This window comes from Panthera pardus, unplaced genomic scaffold (assembly GCF_024362965.1).
Source record: "Panthera pardus isolate Hobbes unplaced genomic scaffold, ASM2436296v1 HiC_scaffold_22, whole genome shotgun sequence".
NCBI lineage: Eukaryota > Metazoa > Chordata > Mammalia > Carnivora > Felidae > Panthera > Panthera pardus.
Window position 1 is genome coordinate 86834958 of NW_026526788.1, and position 20655 is coordinate 86855612.

General features: G+C 58.2%; 2 protein-coding genes and 1 long non-coding RNA gene across 4 annotated transcripts; 1 reads left to right on the top strand and 2 right to left on the bottom strand.

The window, feature by feature from the left end:
• Positions 1-959: 959 nt before the first annotated feature.
• On the bottom strand, positions 960-5905 carry FUOM (fucose mutarotase). Its single transcript, XM_019432243.2, has 6 exons — positions 5761-5905; positions 4953-5021; positions 3423-3493; positions 3133-3231; positions 2428-2501; positions 960-2165 (listed from the first exon to the last, which is right to left on the bottom strand). Exons 1-6 carry the CDS (start codon positions 5843-5845, stop codon positions 2099-2101), a joined length of 465 nt encoding a protein of 154 aa, XP_019287788.2. The 5' UTR covers positions 5846-5905; the 3' UTR covers positions 960-2098.
• A 1087-nt stretch (positions 5906-6992) lies between these two features.
• On the top strand, positions 6993-9011 carry LOC109256711 (uncharacterized). Its single transcript, XR_002075746.2, has 2 exons — positions 6993-7101; positions 8896-9011. It is a non-coding gene; the product is annotated as an uncharacterized LOC109256711 (long non-coding RNA).
• A 2461-nt stretch (positions 9012-11472) lies between these two features.
• Positions 11473-19371, bottom strand: ECHS1 (enoyl-CoA hydratase, short chain 1). Of its 2 annotated transcripts, XM_019432236.2 has the most exons (8): positions 19242-19371; positions 17887-18084; positions 17276-17403; positions 16396-16495; positions 15115-15219; positions 14515-14634; positions 12933-13000; positions 11473-11981 (listed from the first exon to the last, which is right to left on the bottom strand). In XM_019432236.2, the coding sequence occupies exons 1-8, from the start codon at positions 19327-19329 to the stop codon at positions 11916-11918; spliced, it is 873 nt and encodes a 290-aa protein (XP_019287781.2). In that variant the 5' UTR covers positions 19330-19371; the 3' UTR covers positions 11473-11915. The 2 variants fall into 2 exon arrangements, with proteins under 2 accessions (XP_019287781.2, XP_019287782.2); XM_019432237.2 differs by lacking the exon at positions 15115-15219.
• Between the last annotated feature and the right edge of the window lie 1284 nt (positions 19372-20655).

The following is a 20655-nucleotide window of genomic DNA, read 5'->3' on the forward strand; positions in this document are numbered from 1 at the left end:
AGGGCTCCTCCTCTGCACGCCTGCCCGACGCTGTGTGAGGTGCCCAGCCCCCCCGCACGGCCCGACGTGGCAGCCACAGGGACAGGCTCACTAGTTATTTCACGTGATGAATATGCGCCGTTTGTGCGTGCAGTTTCTGTGTGGCGATCATGCCCCTGCAGTGAGAGGGAAGCATTTAGTGCCCTCTGCCCCCAGCCTGAGCCACCCCAGTGGTTGAGACAGAAGGAAGCGCCAGGCAGAGGCCACCAAGCTCTCAATTCCGAGGCACCCGGCTGCTCCGGGGATGGTGGGCTTGTCCAAGGTGACCTCACAAGCCCCAGAGCTCCCTGTGTCCTTCCGTGGGTCCCAAGTGCCTCTGAGGACTTGAATGGTGGCCCTCATCCTGATGCTCTGCCTGGCGGCTCACGTCTCACCGCCTGGCATCGTCATCCCCATGTTACCGCTGAGGAGACTCCACACTGGACAGCGACCTGTTCAAGGTTCTGCCCTCACAGGACAGAGTGAGTCCCAGCCTCACCTCTGTGCACCTTGCATGGGTCTGGGGTGACCCACACGTGTGTGTGTGTGTGGTGGTGGGGGGCCCAGAAGTGAATCCTGCATGGCACACAGGAGGGTTCACAGTCCCTCAGGTCCCTCCCCTGCCAGGTCGGGGACGGCCATCTCCAAGCAGCTTGGGTGCGGGCAGTTGGGGACTGGTGCCCAGCTCAGATCCAAGGTCAGTGGTGGCCACAGCCCCAGGCAGCTCAGGGTGGCGTTTGTGGCCAAGTCTCTCTCCAGCACTACTGGAGCCAAGGTTCCTCACGGGCATTTCCTCCAACCCAGAGGCACAGCCATGTGGCTGAGGGCACCAAGAGGCGGGCGAGCTGGGGATTTGGGAGCGTGCAGTTGAGGTGTGCAAGCCTCAAGACAGGAGGCACTGACAGAGGCAAGAGGCCTGTCAAGAGTGGACAATATCCCAGGGCATTTAACTGTACACTTTACATGTGTACAATTTATTCTGTCAGTTAAGTCTCAATAAAGCTGTTTAAAGAAAAGCCTTCGTGTGGCTAGAAGTGGCCGTGGGGTCAGGGGTCTGAGGTGAAGCCCCGGCAGTAACTGGCCCAGAGCAGGGTCTCTTCAGGCAGAGCCCCAGATCTGCAGCCCGGTGGGCTTGCCTGCCCTCTGGATTCTCCTCGACATATGGACACCAGCTCCTGGTCGCAAGCAGGGGCCCTTCCCCAGCCTCTGAGGCCGGAGGGCCCCTGGTCATGCCAATTCCTGCACACACATGGCTGAAAGAGGTCTGGAGGGAAAGGAGAGGGTTTGGGGAGACCCTGGGGTCCAGGGCAGTGGTGGCAGGATGCCTCCCACCCCGAGGCCCAACCCAAGCCTCATGCTGAAGCCACGACAGCCTCCTCCTCCACGCTGCTTCGGGCCGGCTGGCCCTTTGCTTGCTGGGCCAGGGGCGTTCTCCTGTCCTTTACCCCTCACCCGCCCACTTCCCAGGATGGTTCAGGCTGCTGCATATTCAGTAGGCACTCAACCACTGGAGACAGAGAACAGAGAACAACAGACGTGGGCCCACCCCCCACCCCGACCACTTCCTGGAGCATCCAGACCAGGTGCTGACACCTGCCCGCCTGGTCCTCTCCAGGGCCACCCACATGTCTCCCCACTCAGGGCCACCTGGGCAGCGGCTCCACCCACCTCCAGGCCTCTTGCATAGTCACGGCCCCCCACGCAGTCTCCACTCCACCTGTGTGAGCTCTTGTCTCAAACTACAGGGGGGAGGGAGGCCTCACCTCCCACCTGAGGAGGCAGCAAGGGGGACGGAGGGATGGGCACTCCACGGAGCCAATGGCTTCCCTCGTGCTTAGAACCAAACAAGTCTTTGTGAGGGTGGGGCTGTTGTTGAGGCCTCTGGACACTGACAAACCACTACGGTTTCTGACATTTTCATTAATTGGGTGCATCCCAGTCCCAGGCCCCTCCCAGGACTGGCCCGGCCCCCGGGGCTCCCGGTTGGCTGCAGTCTGGGTGCTCCAGAGCGGGGCCAGCTCGTCTGTCGTCTGGCTCAGAGATCCAGATTTCCTCCTGGGCCCTGTGGTCTTCGCCAGGCCTAGCAGAGGGCGTCGGGGGCCAGCACCCCCTTCTTGAGGATGAGGTTTCCATAGAGGGCTGTCTCCCTGCATAAGGAAGTGAGCTGAGCACCAGGCTGGGGCCCGCTGTTCTGCCACCCACCTGGCCCACCTTCACCCCAGACGCTAGACTAATCCAGGGACCGGTCATCAGGGAAATCCCGTGGCGGTCATATTCCCAGTGGGGCATCCAGTCTGTCAGGGCAGGGCTGAGCAGAGGGTAGGGGGAGCTCTGGAGTGGGGAGGAGGGCCCAGCATGGCCCAGACCCAGCAGGACCAGCAGGACCCCATGGGCCTGGCCAGAACTCACCCAGTTGCTACAACAGCAAAAGCCTTCTTGGCCCGCGCATAAAACTCAAACCTCTCTATCTTCGCCAGGGTGTCCTGGAAGGCAAAATGTCATGGTCGAGGGACCTTGCTCAGAAACCCTCAAGGGCCCAAGCAGGTAGCAGGGGCATGAGGTCACATGGCTGCTCTGAGGTTCATTTCTCTGGCTCTCCTTGCTGGGGTCCCAAGGATGCTTGGCCTCTGAGCTGTGAGGGCTGGACAGGCAGGAGCATGGGGGGCTGTGGTGGCCACCTGCCTGGGGCCCTTGTGTCCGTTGGAGCTGGCCTGAGGGCAGGAGGGTGCCTGCCCAGGACAGAAGCCCCAAGCATCCTCTCCTCAGGTGGGTCCTGCCCAACACACCTGCCAGCAGGTGGTCCTTGGAGGACAAGCCCACCCCCTCACAATGCGGGGGTGACACACGGCATTGGCCGGGCCTCTGACCACAAGACAGGGGCCGGGGCACCTCACTTCCCCCTGGCTCCGCTCAGACAGGCTGGCGTGGGGGAGGGACCCTAGGCGAAGCCAGGTCAGGATCCTGAGGCAGGGCACAGCCACATCCCCAGGGTCGCTCTTCTGTGGAGGGAGGGCAAGTGCTGAGACAACTGTAGCATGGAATCTGGGGCCTCGGTCTTGTGCTCCTCCCGGCCTCCAAGGAGGTGAAGCTTTCCTGGTGGGGCCGCAGTCTCACCGTGCAGCCGGCCCCGGACAGGATGGACTGGTAGCTCCTCCACACCGGGGTCTGAAGGCCCTTCGTCCTGTCGCTGGGCACCAGGTCCATGACAACAGCCTAGGCACAGAGGGGTCAGCTTCGCGGTCTATCTGTCTAGTTGCCCTGGGTGCTACCAGGCCCCCACACTGGGTGACAGTTCAGGGGTCCTCCGTTCAGGGTCAGAGCCCTTTGGGGACACATTCCTCCCCACTCAAGGCAAGTGGGCCCCCTGAGGTCTGACAAAGAAAGCAAGTGGAAAAGGCACTCACCGGGCTCTCTACGTAGGTGTCCAGGGGCAGCAGCTTCAGCATGGCCTCCAGGAGCTGTGGGATGCCCAGGCCTGAGGGCACAGTGCCAGCCTGAGACTCCAGCCCTCTCCCACCTGGCTGCCGATGGTGCCACCTGCCCTGTTGGCCTGTCCACACCGTTCCCCCTGGGCCTCACTCAGCTGGCCAGCAAGGATGCACTTGGGCCCAGGACAGAGAAGGCCCTGCAGGCACGTGCTGCCCGCCTGGGGACACTTATTGGGGCCACACTGGCATCTCCCCGCCCTGTGGCCATCCTGGCTCTGGGCCCGCCCTGCCCGTCCCCCTTCACTGCACTACACAGGTTATTGGTGGTGACCTCAAAGTCATCTATCAGGAAGGGCACCTGGGCCACTTCCCTGAGCCCAGAAGTCCCCCGACATGACCCCTGGGTTGCCACTCTTATCCTGTGGTGAGCACAGTGGGGCCTGGGAAGAGGCTGTCCCCACGGCCCCAGTTCTCCCGTAGAACCGGGTCCTGATTGTTAAAGAACTCGTGCGCTTCGTACAAAACTGGGAAATACAGAAACTGCTGGTGAGAAAGCCTGAGAGCACTTTCTTTTGCCGTCTTCTCTGCTCCTCTTGGTGGTTGACTTGTCCGCAAGCCTGGCTCCGACCCCTAACTGCTGGTTTCCACTAACACGCAGGGTGTGCGCGTCACTTGCAGGCTTGGCTGCTCCTTGCCTCCCAGCATTTGGCCTTTCCCACGGCCCATCCTCCTTGGGTCATCTGGCTCATGGTGTATACTGAGGCACAGCTGGCTCATCTCTGTCAGCAGGGAGTGGAAGCCAAGGCCGCTGGGTCTGGAGCTGGCAGCGCACTGAACATGCCTCAGACCACTGGCCTGCGTTGTCTGGGGCGGGGCGGGGGAGGGGTTGGCCCACGTTTCACATCTCTGTGCCTCAGTGACCTCGCCTCTCCACGGAGAGTCATGTCCCCCTCACGGCATCGCTGAGGGCGGGGAAACAGCCACGCCCAGTTTGAGCCCAGTGCCAGCCCAAGTAGCACAGGCCGCTGCTGCTCTTATCCCCCCTGCCCAGACCTCACTCTCGGTACAACTCTGCTACCTCTATCACCTTGGGGATCTGGTTCCAGGACTCTCCAAGTCAAGCCTCCTGCCCACCCCTTGGGGTCAGAGGGTCTTAGAAACAGAGCACGTGGGCACCTGGAGCCCGTGAGGCCAGGCCACCAGTACTGGGATTTCTAGTGAACACCTGACCTGGGTGTACTAGTGCTCAGCCAGCCGATGAGGCTCTGGGCCTCAGTTTCCCCACTTGCATGAAGTTACCAAGTGGTGTCTCAGATGGAGCAGGAGGCCCAGGGTCATCTCTGGGGTTGGGGTTGAAGAGGGTCCTGGTACCGGGATTTCCTGGCTCACTGGTGGGTGCTTGGGGAATGAGTGGGGATGGGGACAGAGCTGCCACACTTGGGGAGCCCAGAGCGCGGACGACTGCCCATCCACCCTAATCCACCCTGTCAGAGGTGGCCAACTCACCGTCGGCACGGATCTCCTCCGGGCCACACCTGCATATGGAGGAGGTGGGGAAGTTCACGTCTGCAAAAACTGAACAGCCATCCAACCTGATTAGACATCCCTTGGTGGGTCCTTGGGTCTGCAGCCCAGCTTCCAACTTCGTGGGTGGGCGCAGACCTCGGGTCACCTGCTCACTGCCCTCTCCGACCCCTCCCATCAGAGGTGGGGGGAGGGGACAGGGAGTTTCCCAGTGGTGTAGAAACTGCAGGTGCTTCCAGGACGAGGGCGGATTTTGGACCCGCGGCCTCCACCCAGCAGGGGCGCCCCGTCCTGAGAAGCTGCTCGCGTCCGAGGCCCGCCGCCCCGGGAAAAGATAAAGCGCCGCAAACAACTTGGTGTGACCCTTCGGGGGCCGTCTGGGAAGGGGTCTGGAGACTGAACACACCGGGCCTGAGGCCGGAGCTGGGAACTTGGCCGCCCCCGCCCCCCCCCCCCCCCCCCAAAAGCTAGGCTGATGGAGGGGCCGGGCCTCCCGGACACAGCCCTGCCTGGAGCAAGGGTCGCTGTCCTCGTGACCTTCTGGGACCAACCAAGGTCGGGGCAGGGGCTTGGGTCACCGCCCGGGGCCTCAATTTCCTAAAGGACGCGGGACGGGGAAGGAGGGAGTGTCCTACTGGGAAGTCGGATGGGGCGGCCTATGCAATGCCCCCACCGCCCTTCCCTGGAAGCGGGAGTCGTCGTCTCCTGGCCGGGCCACAGCCTGGGCCGGGCCACCTCCCGGCTTCTTCCGAGGGTGGGGGCCCCGAGGCCCTGTCCCCGCCGCGCTCACCGATCTCGTCTCCGTGCCCCATCCGCGCCAGGGCGTAGAGCAGCTCGGGGGACAGCAGCGCTGGGATGCCCTTCAGCACTACCATGCTCGCGGGTCTGGAGCGGGGGGCGGGGCCTCGACGGAAGGGGCGGACCCTGGAGCGGAGCAGGCGGGGCCTCGACGGAAGGGGCGGGGCCACGCGAGGCGTACCTGGGGCTGGAAGCTCCAAGCCGCGCTGGCTGACCCTGGGCAGGGGTGGTGACAACCGGCCCAGCCCCACAGGCGTCTTCCTGGGCCTCGCGTTCCCCGCCACGTCCAAGACCCGGGCGTCGTGTGTTTGTGGTCCGAGCTCTCCGCTGCCGCCCCTCGCGGCCTCCTCGCCCGCCTCCGCTACGCCCCCAGGCCAGGCTGAGCCCCCAGTCGCACCGCAGACCGCTGGGTCTCTGGTGTCGCTGAGTGGGGAAGGGCGGGTGACCAGACCTGTCAGACTTCTTTAACCAACATTCTTCCTTCAGGACACCCGCCGGCCTGCCCTGGGGTGGGGGAACCCTGGAGGGCAGGCAGCTGTGGCCTCTGGGCTAAGTGGGAGTGCTGGGAGTACCCCATTGGCGTTCTCCACCCTGTCCCCCAAGTGTCAGCCTGCTGACACCCCTCAGGTACCTGACTGGGGTACAGCACCCCATCCCAGGACTGCAGTGCCCTGACCTGCCAGCCTTCCTCAGGACTGGATCTTCCCACCCCCACCTTCCCAAGATGGGGTGTCCAGACTGGGGGGGGGGGTGCTAGATCCACAGCTCCTTCTGGTAAACAGAGGGAGCACCTTGCCTTCAGCTGGCCAGAGTCCCCTGCCTGCTGACCCTTGTCCCTGCCACCTGGAATCTGGATGCTGGGCTCCCTCCTTAAGAGCCAGGGTCACCAACCATCTCAGGGTGTCACCACCTCCTGTACACTCCTTGCTGGAAGATGCCCACTTCCACAGCAGGGCACCCCACAGCCTGTCTGTGTCCAGGGCTCTGTCAGGTTCTGGGGCCTGATCCTGGTAGCCGGTAGCTGACTGCCATCCCACAGTGCCACAGGCACATCTCCACTGAAAGACGGGGTTTATTCCCTTCCCTTGAACCAGGTGGACCTTTGTAACTGCTTTGACCAGTAGAATATGCTGGAAATGGTGCTGTTTGGCTTCTGAGGTTAGGTCATAAAAGGCAGCACGGCTTCCTCCTGATTCTGTCCTCAGAACACTTGTCCAGGGAACCCAGTCACCATATTGGCAGGAAGCCCAGGACACATGGAGAGCCTCCTGGTGGATATGTTGGTCCTTGGCTCCAGCTAGGCCCCGCTGATGCAGCACCAACCACCAGAAGAGTGAATGAGTGGTCAGGAGGCCCCAGCTTAGGCCCCAGACACAGTGGGATAAAGACAAGCTGACCCATACAGACTGTGAGAATGGGTAGTGATTGCTGCCCTAAGCCACTAAGTTTAGGGGTAATTTGTTACACAGCTCTAGCTGGCTGATGCAGGTGGCTCCTGGGCCCTGCTAAGATGGACACCAAGAGCTCCACCAACACTGTCGTTGGCCTTCTATCTGTGTCTACTCTCCTCCCATCTGCTCCCACACTCGGGCTGGAGGGCAGACAGCAGAGCAGATGTGCACACATGTGCTGGCCTGGTCGTACCCCACGTAAAGACCCACGACCAAACCTCACTGCCCAGTGTGCAGATGGGGATCCTGTTCAGCTCCAGCCGGCCCTTAGCCCCAGGGCCTCGCCTCACAGTGCTGCCCCGCTCACCTGCCCAGTGGGAGACGGCCCGACCCAGAGCTGTGGGCAGGCTCTCTCCTTCTGGAGCCCACCTTCTTCCACTTCACTGCCACATGGACTTGGGGTTGTGTGGTCCGCGCTATTGTCATGACCCCCAGCCCAGCCCTGTGGTTCTGGGAATGCTGGGAGGCCTGGCTTCTCCTGGGAAGGTTCTGTACATGAAAGACAACAAAGCCACAGGAAAAAAAAGAAAGAAAGAAAGAAAGAAAGAAAGAAAGAAAGAAAGAAAGAAAGAAAGAAAGAAAGAGAAAGACAGAAAAAAGAAAGAAAAAACATGTCTGTGTTTTCCTGCTGGGCCCTGGGGTGCTTGGCTGGTCGAGGGAGACAGTTGGAAACCAGCCTGGCATCTGGCAGGGCCAGGAACGCAGGGCTCTGGGCTGCCTGGTTGGGCAGGGTGAAGGCAGGAGCCGCCAGGGGCTGGAAGGGGGAGGGGGGGGAGGGGGGGGCGGGGGACAGGGGAAGGCCAGCAGGGCCTGTACCCGGGCCATCCGAGTGGCTGCCTCCACCCTGGGTGAGGGTTGTGCCTGAGCAGTTTGAACTCCAAAATGGAAGTGTGCAAACATGAGGGGAGAAGTCAATCTGGTACAGAGAGATAAGTAAGGCAAGGTTTCAGCTTCAAAACAAATCAAAATCCCAAACAATATGGGGCCAGAAGTCCATTAACTCCAAGGGAGTGGGAGCTTCGCCTTGGGGTTTGTGGCCCCCGGGCAGTGTCCTGCTCAGGGCTGCCAGCGATGCTGTCACTCACGGCAAAGCCTGTGGCCGCGTGCTAGCCTCCCTGCAGCTCAGCCCAGAGCCCCCAAGCCAGCTCTCACTCCACCAGGCCTAGGGGGTGGGCTCCTGTCTCTGCCAAGTTCTGGAGCCCAAATAACCCTGTGGATACAGACATGTGAGGCACACGGAGACTCTGACGTGCATGTTCAACGTTTAACAATTTCTTGGCTTCTGGCTGCACACGGCTAAGACAGGGTGTGAAGACAAGTCTCAGATGGGCCCCTCAAAACCAGCTCCTCAGGAGGCGCCTGGGTGGTTCAATCAGTTAAGCGTCCGACTTTGGCTCAGGTTATGATCTCACGGTTTGTGAGTTCGAGCCCTGCGTCGGGCTCTGTGCTGACAGCTCGGAGCCTGGAGCCTGGAGCCTGCTTCGGATTCTGTGTCTCCCTCTCTCTCTGACCTTCCCCTGCTCTCTCTCTCTCTCTCTCAAATAAATAAACATTAAAAAAAAAAAATGAAAAACCCCAGCTCCTCACAATCCTGGGGCACATTACTCGATCAAATTACAGAGGCTGCTGCCTCATGGCTGTGAAAAATTAAACAAATGGATTTCTCCAACTTTCAGGTTTCTTTCCTCGGACACCTCTGCTTGTTTATTCTAGAATGTGTGATAGGTGTTATGCCATCCAGCACAAACCCTCAGTTATGCATTCAGCTTTAATAAATGAGTATTTCCACATCTATTGCCTGAAGAATGCCCAGCTTTCTGGTGACCTGCCCAGAGAGCCTGTTCGGTGCGGCCCGAATCCCATTCCCTCGTACCTACTTCTGCCCATGTCACGCGGTCTGAGACCCCGAGGCTTATCTGTAAAGAATATCACCCTGCCTTCTGTCTGCACTCTCAGCCCCAGGGAGCGGGGGAACTCCCGCCTGCCTCTCAACACCTCCCTTCTGGAGCCTGCTCCAAACTCACTGACTTCTGACCACGAAGCACAGGAGAACAGACAGGTCCTGGGTGAAGCCCGCGGCGCTAATACCTGCAGGGCAAACGGTCTGCATAGGATCAGAATTCCTGTTGTGGCCCCGTGCCCGGCTGTGCTGCACAAATGTAACCAAAACACAAGAGCATGTCATCTAAGGTGTTCAGACAGCCAGGCTTTACAGGTCATTTCAACTCTTTGTCAAGCATTCAGCTCGTTTCCTGGGGCAGGGGGTACACACTCCTGGCCCTATCCCAGCCCAAGACTGGGACTGGATCTGCACGTCCAGAAATGATCTCAGCTGTGTTCCAGCCTCTGGACTACCTGCCCACACCTACCTGCAGGACACAGTGGAGGAGGCAACGGTCACGAGTGCTCCCAGGTCACCACTGAGCCGCAGGGACAGAGGGCTCCCAGGGATGCGCGCTCTGAGGCTCAGCTCCTGGACGAGTCCCTGCGTGGGCAGAGCTCTGCCCTGGTTTGTGAGCAGCACTCACCGTCCCCTGACAGGTGGGGCTGTCTCTGTAGAGTGACGCTGGCAGGGTGAGGGCTGGGGGTGGCGTGGCAGCCGGCAGGCGCTTTCCCCTCACCCGGGCCCATCAGTTAACCGGCAGCTGCTGTGCCACATGCACCAGCGTCGACAGCCAGCTGGGTCCCCATGGTGCCGGGCCTCACCTCAGAGGGTCCGATGATGTTCTGAGGCTGGGCCCCTGCCCTGGGGTAGTGACTGCTCGCTTCACCCCTGAAGCTCTCAGGCAGGACATGGGTCTCCGTCCTGTGCTGCAGGGCTTTCGCTCACGGACCTGGTGAGGGACGGTTTGGAGCCCCACGCTGTGCTGGCCCAAGAATTGAGCAGCAGACGTCTGGTGGGGTGTGGGTGGCCTCCTGTGACTGGGGTCCCTCCATTACCCAGTGCCCTGCACGGTGTGATCCAGGGGACGCAGCTGGCCCACCAGAGTCTGAAGCCAACAGAGGAGACGTGCTGTAGAAATTCGGTCTCCTACCGCAGGTTCCGCTGGGTGCCTTGGAGACCTCACATGCCAGGGCCCCCATGGTTCTGGTCCAGGTCTGGGGGCACGTGCATTCCAGCAAACACCCCAGGGGTTCAGTTCGGATGCATGTGGTGCCTAACATCAGTGCCGGAGACTCAGCCTGCCTGGCCCTGAGAAGCACCAGGGAGAGGCTAGCCGACGAGTTTAGATGGGACGGGGTAGGGCAGGTCCCTGTCACAGGCAGCCTGTCCCTTGACAGGCTCACTTCTCAAAATCTTACAGACACGCTCACGCTGAAGCATGAGGATTCACACACAGAATGCTCACCACGGTGTTTTGCACACAGTTCTGGTAACTGGATACTGGACGCAGCCTAATATCCAACACCAGGGGAAATAAACCACAACATACCTGCATAATTACGTATTTCAGGGCCATCGGGCGGGATGCTCGCAGGAACATTACTCAGCCATGAGAAGAAATCAAACTCCATTGTGTGCTATGACCTGGACAGAACTTGGAAACATACTAGATTCCTGGACACAGAAAGAAGGTGGCCGAGGCAGCACCAAGGCTGAGAGGTCACGGTTTGGAACAGGGGTTAGTGTTTAACGGGGACAGAGTCTCTGTTCGGAGGATGAAGCAGCATGGAGATGGGGAGCAGGGAAAACACCGCGAACACACTTGGAGAGTTAAAAACGGATGAGATGGCAACCTGTACGTTACGTATATTTTACCACAAGTAAAAGAATGCTCGTCAAACACGAGAAGAGGGTGCACTTGTAGGACGGGAGTAGAAGACAACCAGTCAGTGCACTTTGGAGAAGCGTGGATGCAGAATTCCATTTTTATAAAAAAGAAAACTGAGCTCCGTACTCATGTGTGCACGTGTATGCACAGAAATATCTAGAAAGCTCCGTGCCTGTTAGCAGTGGTGACCCTGTGTGATGGGTGACTTACTTTATGGACTTCTGTGCTGTGTGTCTGTTGTCACAACAACAAAGCAGAAGTTTGCACAGCGATGTGATGCTCACCTCCAGAGGAGAAAGGCACGACGCGATTTATGACTGCCATGTAGTCAGCAGCATCACCCCCGGAGCGGCACGTTCACTGGCTGTGAAACCACACAGCGACCCAGCAGGGGACACACTTCCATCTGAACATGACACGCTGTACACACTCACTATCTCAGTTTCTGAAATTGAGTGAAAACTTAAACACGCCAAAGGCTCATGAGCAGAATTATTTTCAGTTTATTTTGAGACTGTGTGCGCGCAAGCAGGGTGAAGAGGCAGAGAGAGACAGACTCTCAAGACAGAGAACCTCAAGCAGGCTCTGTGCTGTTAGCGCAGAGCCCGACATGGGGCTTGGTCTCATGAACTGTGAGATCGTGACCTGAGCTGAAATCAAGAGTCGGACGCTCAACCGACTGAGCCCCCCCGGCGTCCTAAGCAGAATCTGATTAAGAAGAATATGCTTAGTCAGGACGTGAACACACTCCAAATGCCGATTCTCACGGCCGCTGGGTTCAGACTGCCCACCACTGAGAGCACGAGCCCCGAGGAGCTGAGTGTCACCCACACAGCCCTTTACAAGAGAAGGACTGATTTGCTTCTAAAACTGTCAGACTGTATTTTCTCTAAGTAGAGACTTCAAGGCAGAGACAGAGGCGCTCACTGGTCTTTGAAACTGGCCTTTCTCTTTTCCACAAATGCAGTCATCCCTTCCTTCCGGTCTTCCTGGTGGGAAAGGGAAAAAAGGCGGAGATGGACATTTGTCAAGCGCGGGGCTCAGCCTGTCTGGGGTTTGCTCAGTCTGTCGGGTTCCTCTGCCCTCCGATTTCCAGAGTGGTGGGGGCACCAGAAGGGAGGGTCCTGCATTGGGATCGCCTGGAAACCTGGCAGTGACCCAGATTCCCTGACCACTTAGGGTTGGCCTGGAAATGGCAGTTTTATAGGTCACTCAGCCCCAGGTCTGATCATTCAGGGGCCACTGATTTACATGTCAAATAAACTCTCATCCACAGAGAAGCTCAGATGCATGTGTTTGGGTCATTCACCTGTTCTGCACCTGGTTTGGTGGCGGTCTGTGTCAACGAGTGTCCTGAGTGCCAAGGAGCAGGACACGGAGTGCAAGCCCACCTTGCACCTTTCTCTGCGTGCGCGCATGTGCACACACGTGCACACGCATACCTTCACTCCCTCGACAGGCAAAGCTATTTCTAATCTCTCTTTTATGAAACACCTACATAAGACTTTCTGATAAAAAAGAGGTTTTAATGACCATTACAAGACTGAGCACCTTTCGGTTACTGTCAGAAACCCTAGAAAACACTGTTCTGAAGCTCTGGGTTGCAGTTTCAGAACACATTCAAATTCCGTTCCCAGCAATTTGACAGATCTAGGAAAATTATGGGCAAGCGGACTGCATTTACGTACGGGAGCTCGCTGTCTAAGAGTGCAGTTCCTAAGACCTTCCGTAACAGGAAGTCACCCTGTAAGAGCTTCCACACACTGCACTTATTTGCGAAAATCATGCTCACGGACACGATACATCTGATCCAGCTACTGGGGAAGTGAATAGTTCAACCAAAGAGAAATGGTATCTAATGAAAAAATCTACAAGGAAATTCTCCGTGATTTTTATGGCTGGGACACTTGTGACGCCTCATCTGAGTGTTGTTTACTCACAGTAGCGAACGTTGAATAGAAGAGCGTCTTCTCCAACTTGTTTCCCTCTGTTAATGTCATTTCAAAAGCTGAAAAAGAAAATCCTGAAGTCACGAACTCCGGTGTTAGATGTGGGAACACAGAAATTTTTTACAGTGATAGGGAACATTTCCCGCTGACCCACATCAACCTCAATTTCACCATGATTGAGACCGCAGCCTGGGAAGCCCTCCCTGGCTGAGACATCAGCAAAGCCACCTGCTTAGAGGGCTTCCTGAGCTTCCTGCCCAGTGGCCGAAAAAACAGAGGTGTGAGGAAATGAGTAAAAGAGTTTAACGACCAACTCTGCCCAATCACAAGAGAATCTGGGAGCCTACAGAAGTAGATGTATTTCACAAAACATTAAAAAAATAAGAATTAAAGGGGTGCCTGGGTGGCTCAGTCAGTGGAGCCTTGGACTTTGGCTCAGGTCATGATCTCATGGTTCGTGGGACGGAGTCCTGTGTCAGCCTCTGTGCTGACAGTGTGGAGCCTGTTGGGGATTTTCCCTCTCCCTCTGCCCCTCCCCTGCTTGTGCTTTCTCTCAAAATAAATAAAAATTACAAAAAAAGAAGAAAAAAAAGGATTTATTAAAAACAAAAAAGGGAATGAAAACCAGAAAAAGGAACATTGTGCCAGAACAGAGTCCTGGAGTCCCGGGCAGTAAGAACGTCATTGCTCTGGGCCCCATCTTTCTGGCGAAGGTGCAGTGTTTTTCTTGGCTGAGCACCAGGAGCAGCAGGTCCTGGGCGAGGGGTGGAACGGTGGCAGGTGCCTCTGACTGTGGCCTCACGGACACTCTGCAGGAACAGCAGTGTCCGCTTCTGGAGTGTGTGCTACCCACACACCCCCGCAGTGAAGCGTCACAAACATCAGCTCACTCAAGTAAGGTGGCGGCAGCCCAGGGTGACCAGCTTTCCCACATATGAGTGCAGGCCCGGGGGCCTCAGCAGCCATCTCAGGCCCACTGTCTTCTAGGCAGCACCAGGCAAGACCCCCCAATGCCTGGACCACGTGCTCCGTTAAAACTCCAGAAATTCTCAGAAGGGCCACAGCCGCTTGGCCGGTAGAGAGCAGATGGAGTCTAGAGCCACGAGGGGCAGCAGGCACGCTGACCCCGGTTCACAAGGGTGTCCACGAGCCTATACTACCCGCCAGGCCCTGCCCACGGCACAGCCCGCACCCTGCTGCGGACAGGGAAGCATCCCCCACCAGGCTCTGGGGGCTGAGCCGACTTTCTCAGGAGGCAGATTGGTTTCACTCTAGGGACCATCCTTCCCATCCCACCCATTTCCTTGTAGCCCAGAGCTTGTCACCCTCTGTCCCTCAGGCTGGCTCCTTCCTTGGGTTGTGACAGCAAGGGGACTCAGAAGGTTTCAGGAGAATCTGTAGCCAGCAACCAAAAACTAGAACTCTACAAAGAGTCAGGATCACAACATGAAGAACCTCGTGATTTCTGTCCAGGGTGGGTTAAGATGCATGACTTAGAACCAAAGCCTCGAGGCTCACGACTGTTCCTGTGCTGCCCGGCCCTTGGACCTCCGCCTCCCGGCAGAACCCCCACCTGCATTCACGGACTCTTTGGCCATTGCTGCTATGATTTTGGAATTGCTGGCAATTTTCTCCGCACACCGGATGGCTTCTTCGACCAGTGTCTCCACAGGAAAAATTTTGCTTACAAGACCTAAAACACAAAAAGGTAAATAACATGGGAAAACAGCACTGGTTATGTTTTTCTGAGTCATGATGCTGTGCCAAGAGCCCAGGTCTTCTGGGTGCTAACAAGGGGCTGCAGTGACACAGTAAAGGCTCCACGCCATCCCTGAGGTGGGGCCGATGCCCTCTGCTGCTGGGGCCACTAGGCTCTCACAGACACATAAATTAGGAAGAGAGAGTCCCCCAGGGGCAGAGAAGGAGTATGTCCGCCGAGGGTCTCCAAGATCCCCCACTGCTGACACTGGGCTTGGGAAACAGGATGGTTTTCTAATGATTCTTTAACCAGATGTTTGTTTTAGTTATTTTATACATGGGGCATTCCCAATAAAAAACAAAGGCAGCTGTCCCCGGGGTTCTCGGGACACCGGAAAGCACGGCTGGACACAGCCCTCCCCTCTCTACTCAGCTCCCCGTGAGGGCGGCTCCATGGGGCAGCGCTGGCTCCCACCTGCTTGCTTGGCATCCTGGGCAGAGATCCGGTCACCAGTGAGGACCATCTCCATGGCCAGTGACTTTCCAACAGCACGGGTCAGTCTCTGGGTGCCCCCTGCACCTGCAGGCACAGAAGGCTGCAGGTCACAACCAGTTCATGGCCAGTGCAAGCCAAGACGCTACAGACACACTTCCAGCAAGTTCTGAGGGGTGAAGATGGGCCCCATGGGTGGGGCAGGTGGGCAGAAAGGAGGCAACTTAAAGCCCTCAGGGGAGGCTCCTTTCCCTACTCAGGCCCCACGCCTGGCAGGCCGAGTCCTCTGCATGAGCAGCTCTCTGACAGGAGTCAGACTGCTCAGACCCTGGCCACGTGCAACCTGGAGGGCAGATGGGGTGGCCTCTGACAGTGGCCTGCTGCCCTCAGGGTATGGAGTGAGACCAAGGGCTCCACCTCCTGGGCTGTTGAGTGTGTCTTTATCTCCAGTGCTGGCTTCTGTGCACCCCACTCACCCTCCTGCTCACTTGACACCCTGCAGCTGGAAAAACAGTGATCTGCCCAGTCATCTGCCCCACGCTGAACCCCAGGCTGCCAGGATGAGCCAAGGGGACCACCTGAGGGAGATACCCACAGTCCAGCAGGCTCAGGTACCATTTCAAGGAAGTGCAGGCCTTGGGCACAAGGACAGAAGAGCCCAGTGGTCAGCAGAGCTCATCCAGGGCTTTCCTTGCCCATATCTGACCCCACAGCTGCTCCCTGCCTGCCGGGCTGCTCAGGAGATACTGTGAGCTCCAGGCTCTACATGCAGGGCAGAGACCCTGTGGGGAAGTGAGCCAGGAGTCCTCATCAAGTGGTCCCCAGGGCACAGAGGAGTCACTGTTTGCCCACGGATCCCGTCAGCCTCCTCGTGCGGTATCTGATTCCCTGCTCTGTTGAACCTGGGGTCACAAGCCAGAATCACTGCAACTATAATTCAATATGCAGCCGGCCACTCCTACTAGCGTCTGACAAGGAATCGGGCTGTCATTAAAGGAGACTGCACAGCCGGAGGCTCTTGAGCCACTGTCTGAGCACTGTTGTGTCCACTGGGGCTTAGTGTGTTGGTCAGCAGAGGTAGCAATGGGAGCAGAAAGGTGGCCACCGGGCCAGTGCTCGTTCGGCAGCCCGGGGTCCCTCGTCAGAAGCAAGCTGCATGCTTTTGTCTATTGGTGGAAAAGCCCATCACTTCCTGAGACGTGGGCAAATTCCAGAGAATTATCTGAAGGAAGACTTTACACTAGAGAGGTCATCACGCTTTACCTGGGATGGTTCCTAGTAGGATTTCCGGCTGCGCAAACTGGGCTTTCTCTCCGGCATAAATGATGTCACACATCATAGCAAGTTCGCAGCCGCCACCAAGCTGCAAAACATGAGGCACCACCAGGAAACCCAGTCAGAAATTCACTCTATCTGCCTAAATTTTCTGTTAAAATGAACCTGCCCAAGAGTAGCAAGATTCACACAAGAGATGCAAAGTTAGTTACGTGTTCCCATAAGTTACCCACAAATGGCTGATGCTGGCAACGGGCCCAACAGCAAACTCTCTTCTGTGGGTCCCACAGGCTCGAAGGCAGCCTCGAAGGCAGCCAGGGAGTTCATGAATTAGCAGGCAGGATGGTGGTCCAATAAACCCGACTGGCTGACCCCGGCTTACCCAAGGGGAGCTTTGTTAAAGGATCACTAACAGAGCTGCCTTCATCACTTCGCTACGACCAGCCACAGTGCCTTTGAGTGCCCATGTGCCTGGACAGAGTCCCTGAACTACCATGCAGAGAACACGTCTCTCAACGGCAGCAGAAGCTGTCAGTTTACAGGTGCAGGGCAGGCTGCAGCCATTAAAACTGTACAGAAAAGGCAGAACGCAGCCTATAACCTAGTAGAGGCAGTCGTTCCCTGGAGTCATGGGGGCTGCGGTGGGGACGGAGGGGCTCTCCTAACAAAGGAACCAGAAAGCCAGCGGTTGAATGTCCACTAATAACAGCCAGTGCTGTAACGTGTTCTCTCTGTGCTTCCCGGGTCTTTGGCGTCACTTGGTAGGAAGGGCATGCTGGCTGGTAACGACACTCTGGCCTTTTCAAAACAAAAATCGGTTATTTGATGCCTGCCAGTGTGCTGAGAGGAGGTGTGGCCCGACACTCACGGCGTAGCCATTGACAGCAGCTATGACTGGCTTCTTAACCCGGGCAAGTCGGTCCCAGTGGCTCAAGAACATGCTGGAGTAACAGTCCTGGAACGTTCGGCTCTGCATCTCCTTGATGTCGGCTCCAGCTGGGGGGAGGAAACGAGGTCCCAGTTACGAGAGCAGAGACCCCATGTTGCTATGGGAGCTGTGAGTGTGTAGGAACGGCCAAGCAGGACCTGTGAGGCGATGGCCACAGGGACAGAGGCGATACACCATGGTATTTGTTGACGGAGGTGACACAGAGGGACCGCGGGACAGGAACCAGGTGCAAGCGGGACTCAGAAGGCTTATTCATTAGTCACTTAAGCCCTCAACGCACATAAAACCCGACTGTCGGGGACCCAAATTCCTCTCAAACTCATTTTGCTGGTGGAGCACACTTGAATGTTAAACAGACAGAGCAGTTATTTGAAGAAATACTCGTGTCGTTTACGCTTTACATCTAAAGAAACCCCAAGTACTAAAGCTTCTGATGCTGCCGCGGAGGTCTAAGTGCCTACAATGCCACGTGCCACGGTCAGACCGCCCCTCCAACACCTGGCTGACCGGCGGCCATGCTGCCCACACACCTGCAAATGCCTTCTCCCCACCCGTGAGGACGATGGCCCCCACAGCAGGGTCCTCCTCAAAGGCGTCCAGTGCCTGGTTGAGCTCCATGATCAGGCCATTGCAGAGCGCGTTGAGTGCTTTGGGGCGGTTCAGCTGGATCAGCCCCACGTTGCCGTCCTTCCCCTTCTTTTCTGTGATGAGGTACTGAAAGTCAGCACCTGGGGTGAGAGGGGACAAAGGGATTTCCATTCACGTAGGCATCAAACTAGCGGGACTTAACCCGTCAGTGGACGGAGTGACCCTGACATGTCCCCGGCCCAGTCCTCAGGCAGCAGCACACAGCTTTCAGCCTCGCGGGTGGCCTCTGTACCAGTGTCTACCCTCACAGAAGTGTGAACATTTCCTTAAGCTAGAAAGCAAACCCAACAATAAATAGCAGCCCACAGCGGCCTTCCTTCTTCTGCATGTGCTGGTCAACACTGCCCAGAACCTGCACTAGGGACATCCCGTGACCCTGCAGAAACAAGGGATGGGGACATAGGTTCTTTCAACAAATGCCAACTCGGTGGCAGAACCAAGCTGCGGACAGAACACAGCAGGAGGCACACACAGGGAAAAGGTGACTGCTGCGGCCGGGAGGGTCAGGCCGCTCAGATTTGGGGGGTCAGTAAGGCCTGGAGAGGAAGAAGTGTAACCTCGGAAACCACAGGTGTGTGTGGGGTGAGGATCGGCACCTACCCTGGGGGTCGGTTGGGGAGCGACACGGAAAATACTTAGCAGCAGCACGAATGCTGCCTGGGAAACGACTGCTGACTGCAGGTCAGGGGCAGAAGCGAACCTCAAGGAAACGGAGGGTAAGACCACAGGCCCTGGCAGCGGGCAGTCACGTGGGTACCTGCGTGGGTACCCGCCAAAGGAAGAGGAGGCAGGGATTCGCCCAGCTCAGGGACAGGCCAAGCGCTCCTCGGGGGGCCCGCGGCCCCGGCTGAAGGCTGAGTGCGGGACGGGCCGGCCAGACCTGGGGCAGCAGCGGACACGGGCGGCCCGCACTGGAGGCCCGCCGGACCAAGCACGTGGCCGTTTGCAATCCCGAGGCCCCAAATGCACCTTCTCTTGAACTCCCGAAAACCAACAAGCAAACTGAAACGGTCAGCGGTCTCGGCACGTGGTCCTGATCCCAACTGAGGGGGCACCAGTAACCCCAGAGCCCAGCGGGGGAGGCGGCAGGTGCTGAGGGGCGGGGTCAGGCCCTGGCGGCGACTGCGGGTGCTGAGGGGTCAGCTCCGGGGTCGAGCAGGGTCAGGCCCGGGAGTCCCAGGTGCGGCCGCGGTGCCGGGCCCCCACCTCGGGTCCGCGCCCTCGGCCCCGCACTCACCCGAGGCGAAGGCGCGCAGGGCCGCGCAGCCGAGCCGGGGGCGCAGCGGGCCGCGGACGCAGCGTAGCAGGGCGCGCAGGGCGGCCATGGCGCTCTGGGACGAGTCGCCCCGCCCCGCGGAGCCGCCCCCGGCTCCGCCAGTCAGGGCCCGGCCCGCCTCCTGGCCGGCGTCGCGAGAAGGCGAGGGCATCGCGAGACCACCGGCGTGCCGGAAGGGGGCGTGACGGGGGAAGGGGTCGAGGCTCGAGGAGCCAAACCCGGCGCGCGAGTGGCGGCGGTGGGCTGAGGGATTTTGGGGGGCCCCGGGTGGCGGACACCAGCCCTGAAGATGCCGAGGGCCGGGCCCGCCGCTGTCTGACCGCCCGTGGGGACCCCGGTCAAGCCGCCTGACGTGCCCGAGAAGGTCGCCAGGGGCTGCCGGGGCCTCTTCTTGACCTTGACCTTTAGCCTTCGGCCCTTGCCACCCCGTTCCGGACGTGTCCCCCCACTTCCGGGACGAGCCCCCACGCGGCTTTCCCGGAGGCCGAGTTCGGGGCAGGGCTCGCGGGCTCGGGGTCCCAAGCCTGTGCGCCCTTGGGGACGCCCTGGGTCTCTCACCCGCCCCCCCTCCCCCCCACGCAGTCCTGCACGACAAGCGCGACCGCGGGGTCGGAAAGAAGCTGAACAGAGTGATGGTTCCTGAGAGCTGTCCCGGGGGTGGCTGGCATTCTGTTGGTGCTTCGCCCCCGCAGCCCCGTGGGCTCGGCGCCGCGGAGACATTGTGCTGTCCCTGGCCCGCGTGCGCTCACGGTGGGGCGTCCCTGGCTGCACCTCCCGCGCGCACGGTGCGGTGCGTCTCGGGCCCTCGCGCTCGGTGTTGCACAGTCCCCAGCACCGAAATTTTTGTACTTGTAGGTCTAGACAGCGTGCGTGCGTCACCGTACTGATTGTTTACACTGGCGGCCAGGTAGCTACTGAATACTAGATTATGGGTAGCTTTATAAAAGTGATATTTAACTAAATTTTAAGAATGACCTTGTAAGTTTAAATTCTTTTGGTTGTAAGTTACGAGTGCTCAGACACCAGGCTTCCATTTGTATCTTGTGCAGGCTCTGCAAATGGAGACAAAAGACAGAGTCTACAAGTGAAAAGTACAATTGGAGTTTTAAGTAAATAAAAAATCAAACCAGAACCGAATACTCGGCAAGGTTTATTTCAAGGCTAAGGGTGGAATAAAGACCTTTTCATGCAAACAGAAACATTGCCAACTCTGTGCTAAAGGAGACTGTGTCCGCGTGGGCTACACGGCTGGAACAGGCACACAAAATGAAATGGTTCCAGCATGAGAGAAGTTTCTGAGACCCCAGGGCTGGTGTTGAGGAGGGTGCCTGCTGTCCTCCATGAGGACAAGAGCACAAGTGACAGAACAAATGTA

Excerpts from the sequence above, each read along its gene's own strand:
- FUOM (XM_019432243.2), bottom strand. The coding sequence starts at position 5,845 with ATGGTAGTGCTGAAGGGCATCCCAGCGCTGCTGTCCCCCGAGCTGCTC. Across the intron at positions 3,494-4,952 it reads GGAGGAGATCCGTGCCGACG|GCCTGGGCATCCCACAGCTC; the intron begins GTGAGTTGGCCA and ends CTGTGCCCTCAG. Across the intron at positions 2,166-2,427 it reads TTTGCTGTTGTAGCAACTGG|GGAGACAGCCCTCTATGGAA; the intron begins GTGAGTTCTGGC and ends TTCCTTATGCAG.
- ECHS1 (XM_019432236.2), bottom strand. The coding sequence starts at position 19,329 with ATGGCCGCCCTGCGCGCCCTGCTACGCTGCGTCCGCGGCCCGCTGCGC. Across the intron at positions 17,404-17,886 it reads TGGGGAGAAGGCATTTGCAG|CTGGAGCCGACATCAAGGAG; the intron begins GTGTGTGGGCAG and ends TCCTCCCCCCAG. Across the intron at positions 15,220-16,395 it reads CCTACTAGGAACCATCCCAG|GTGCAGGGGGCACCCAGAGA; the intron begins GTAAAGCGTGAT and ends CTGTGCCTGCAG.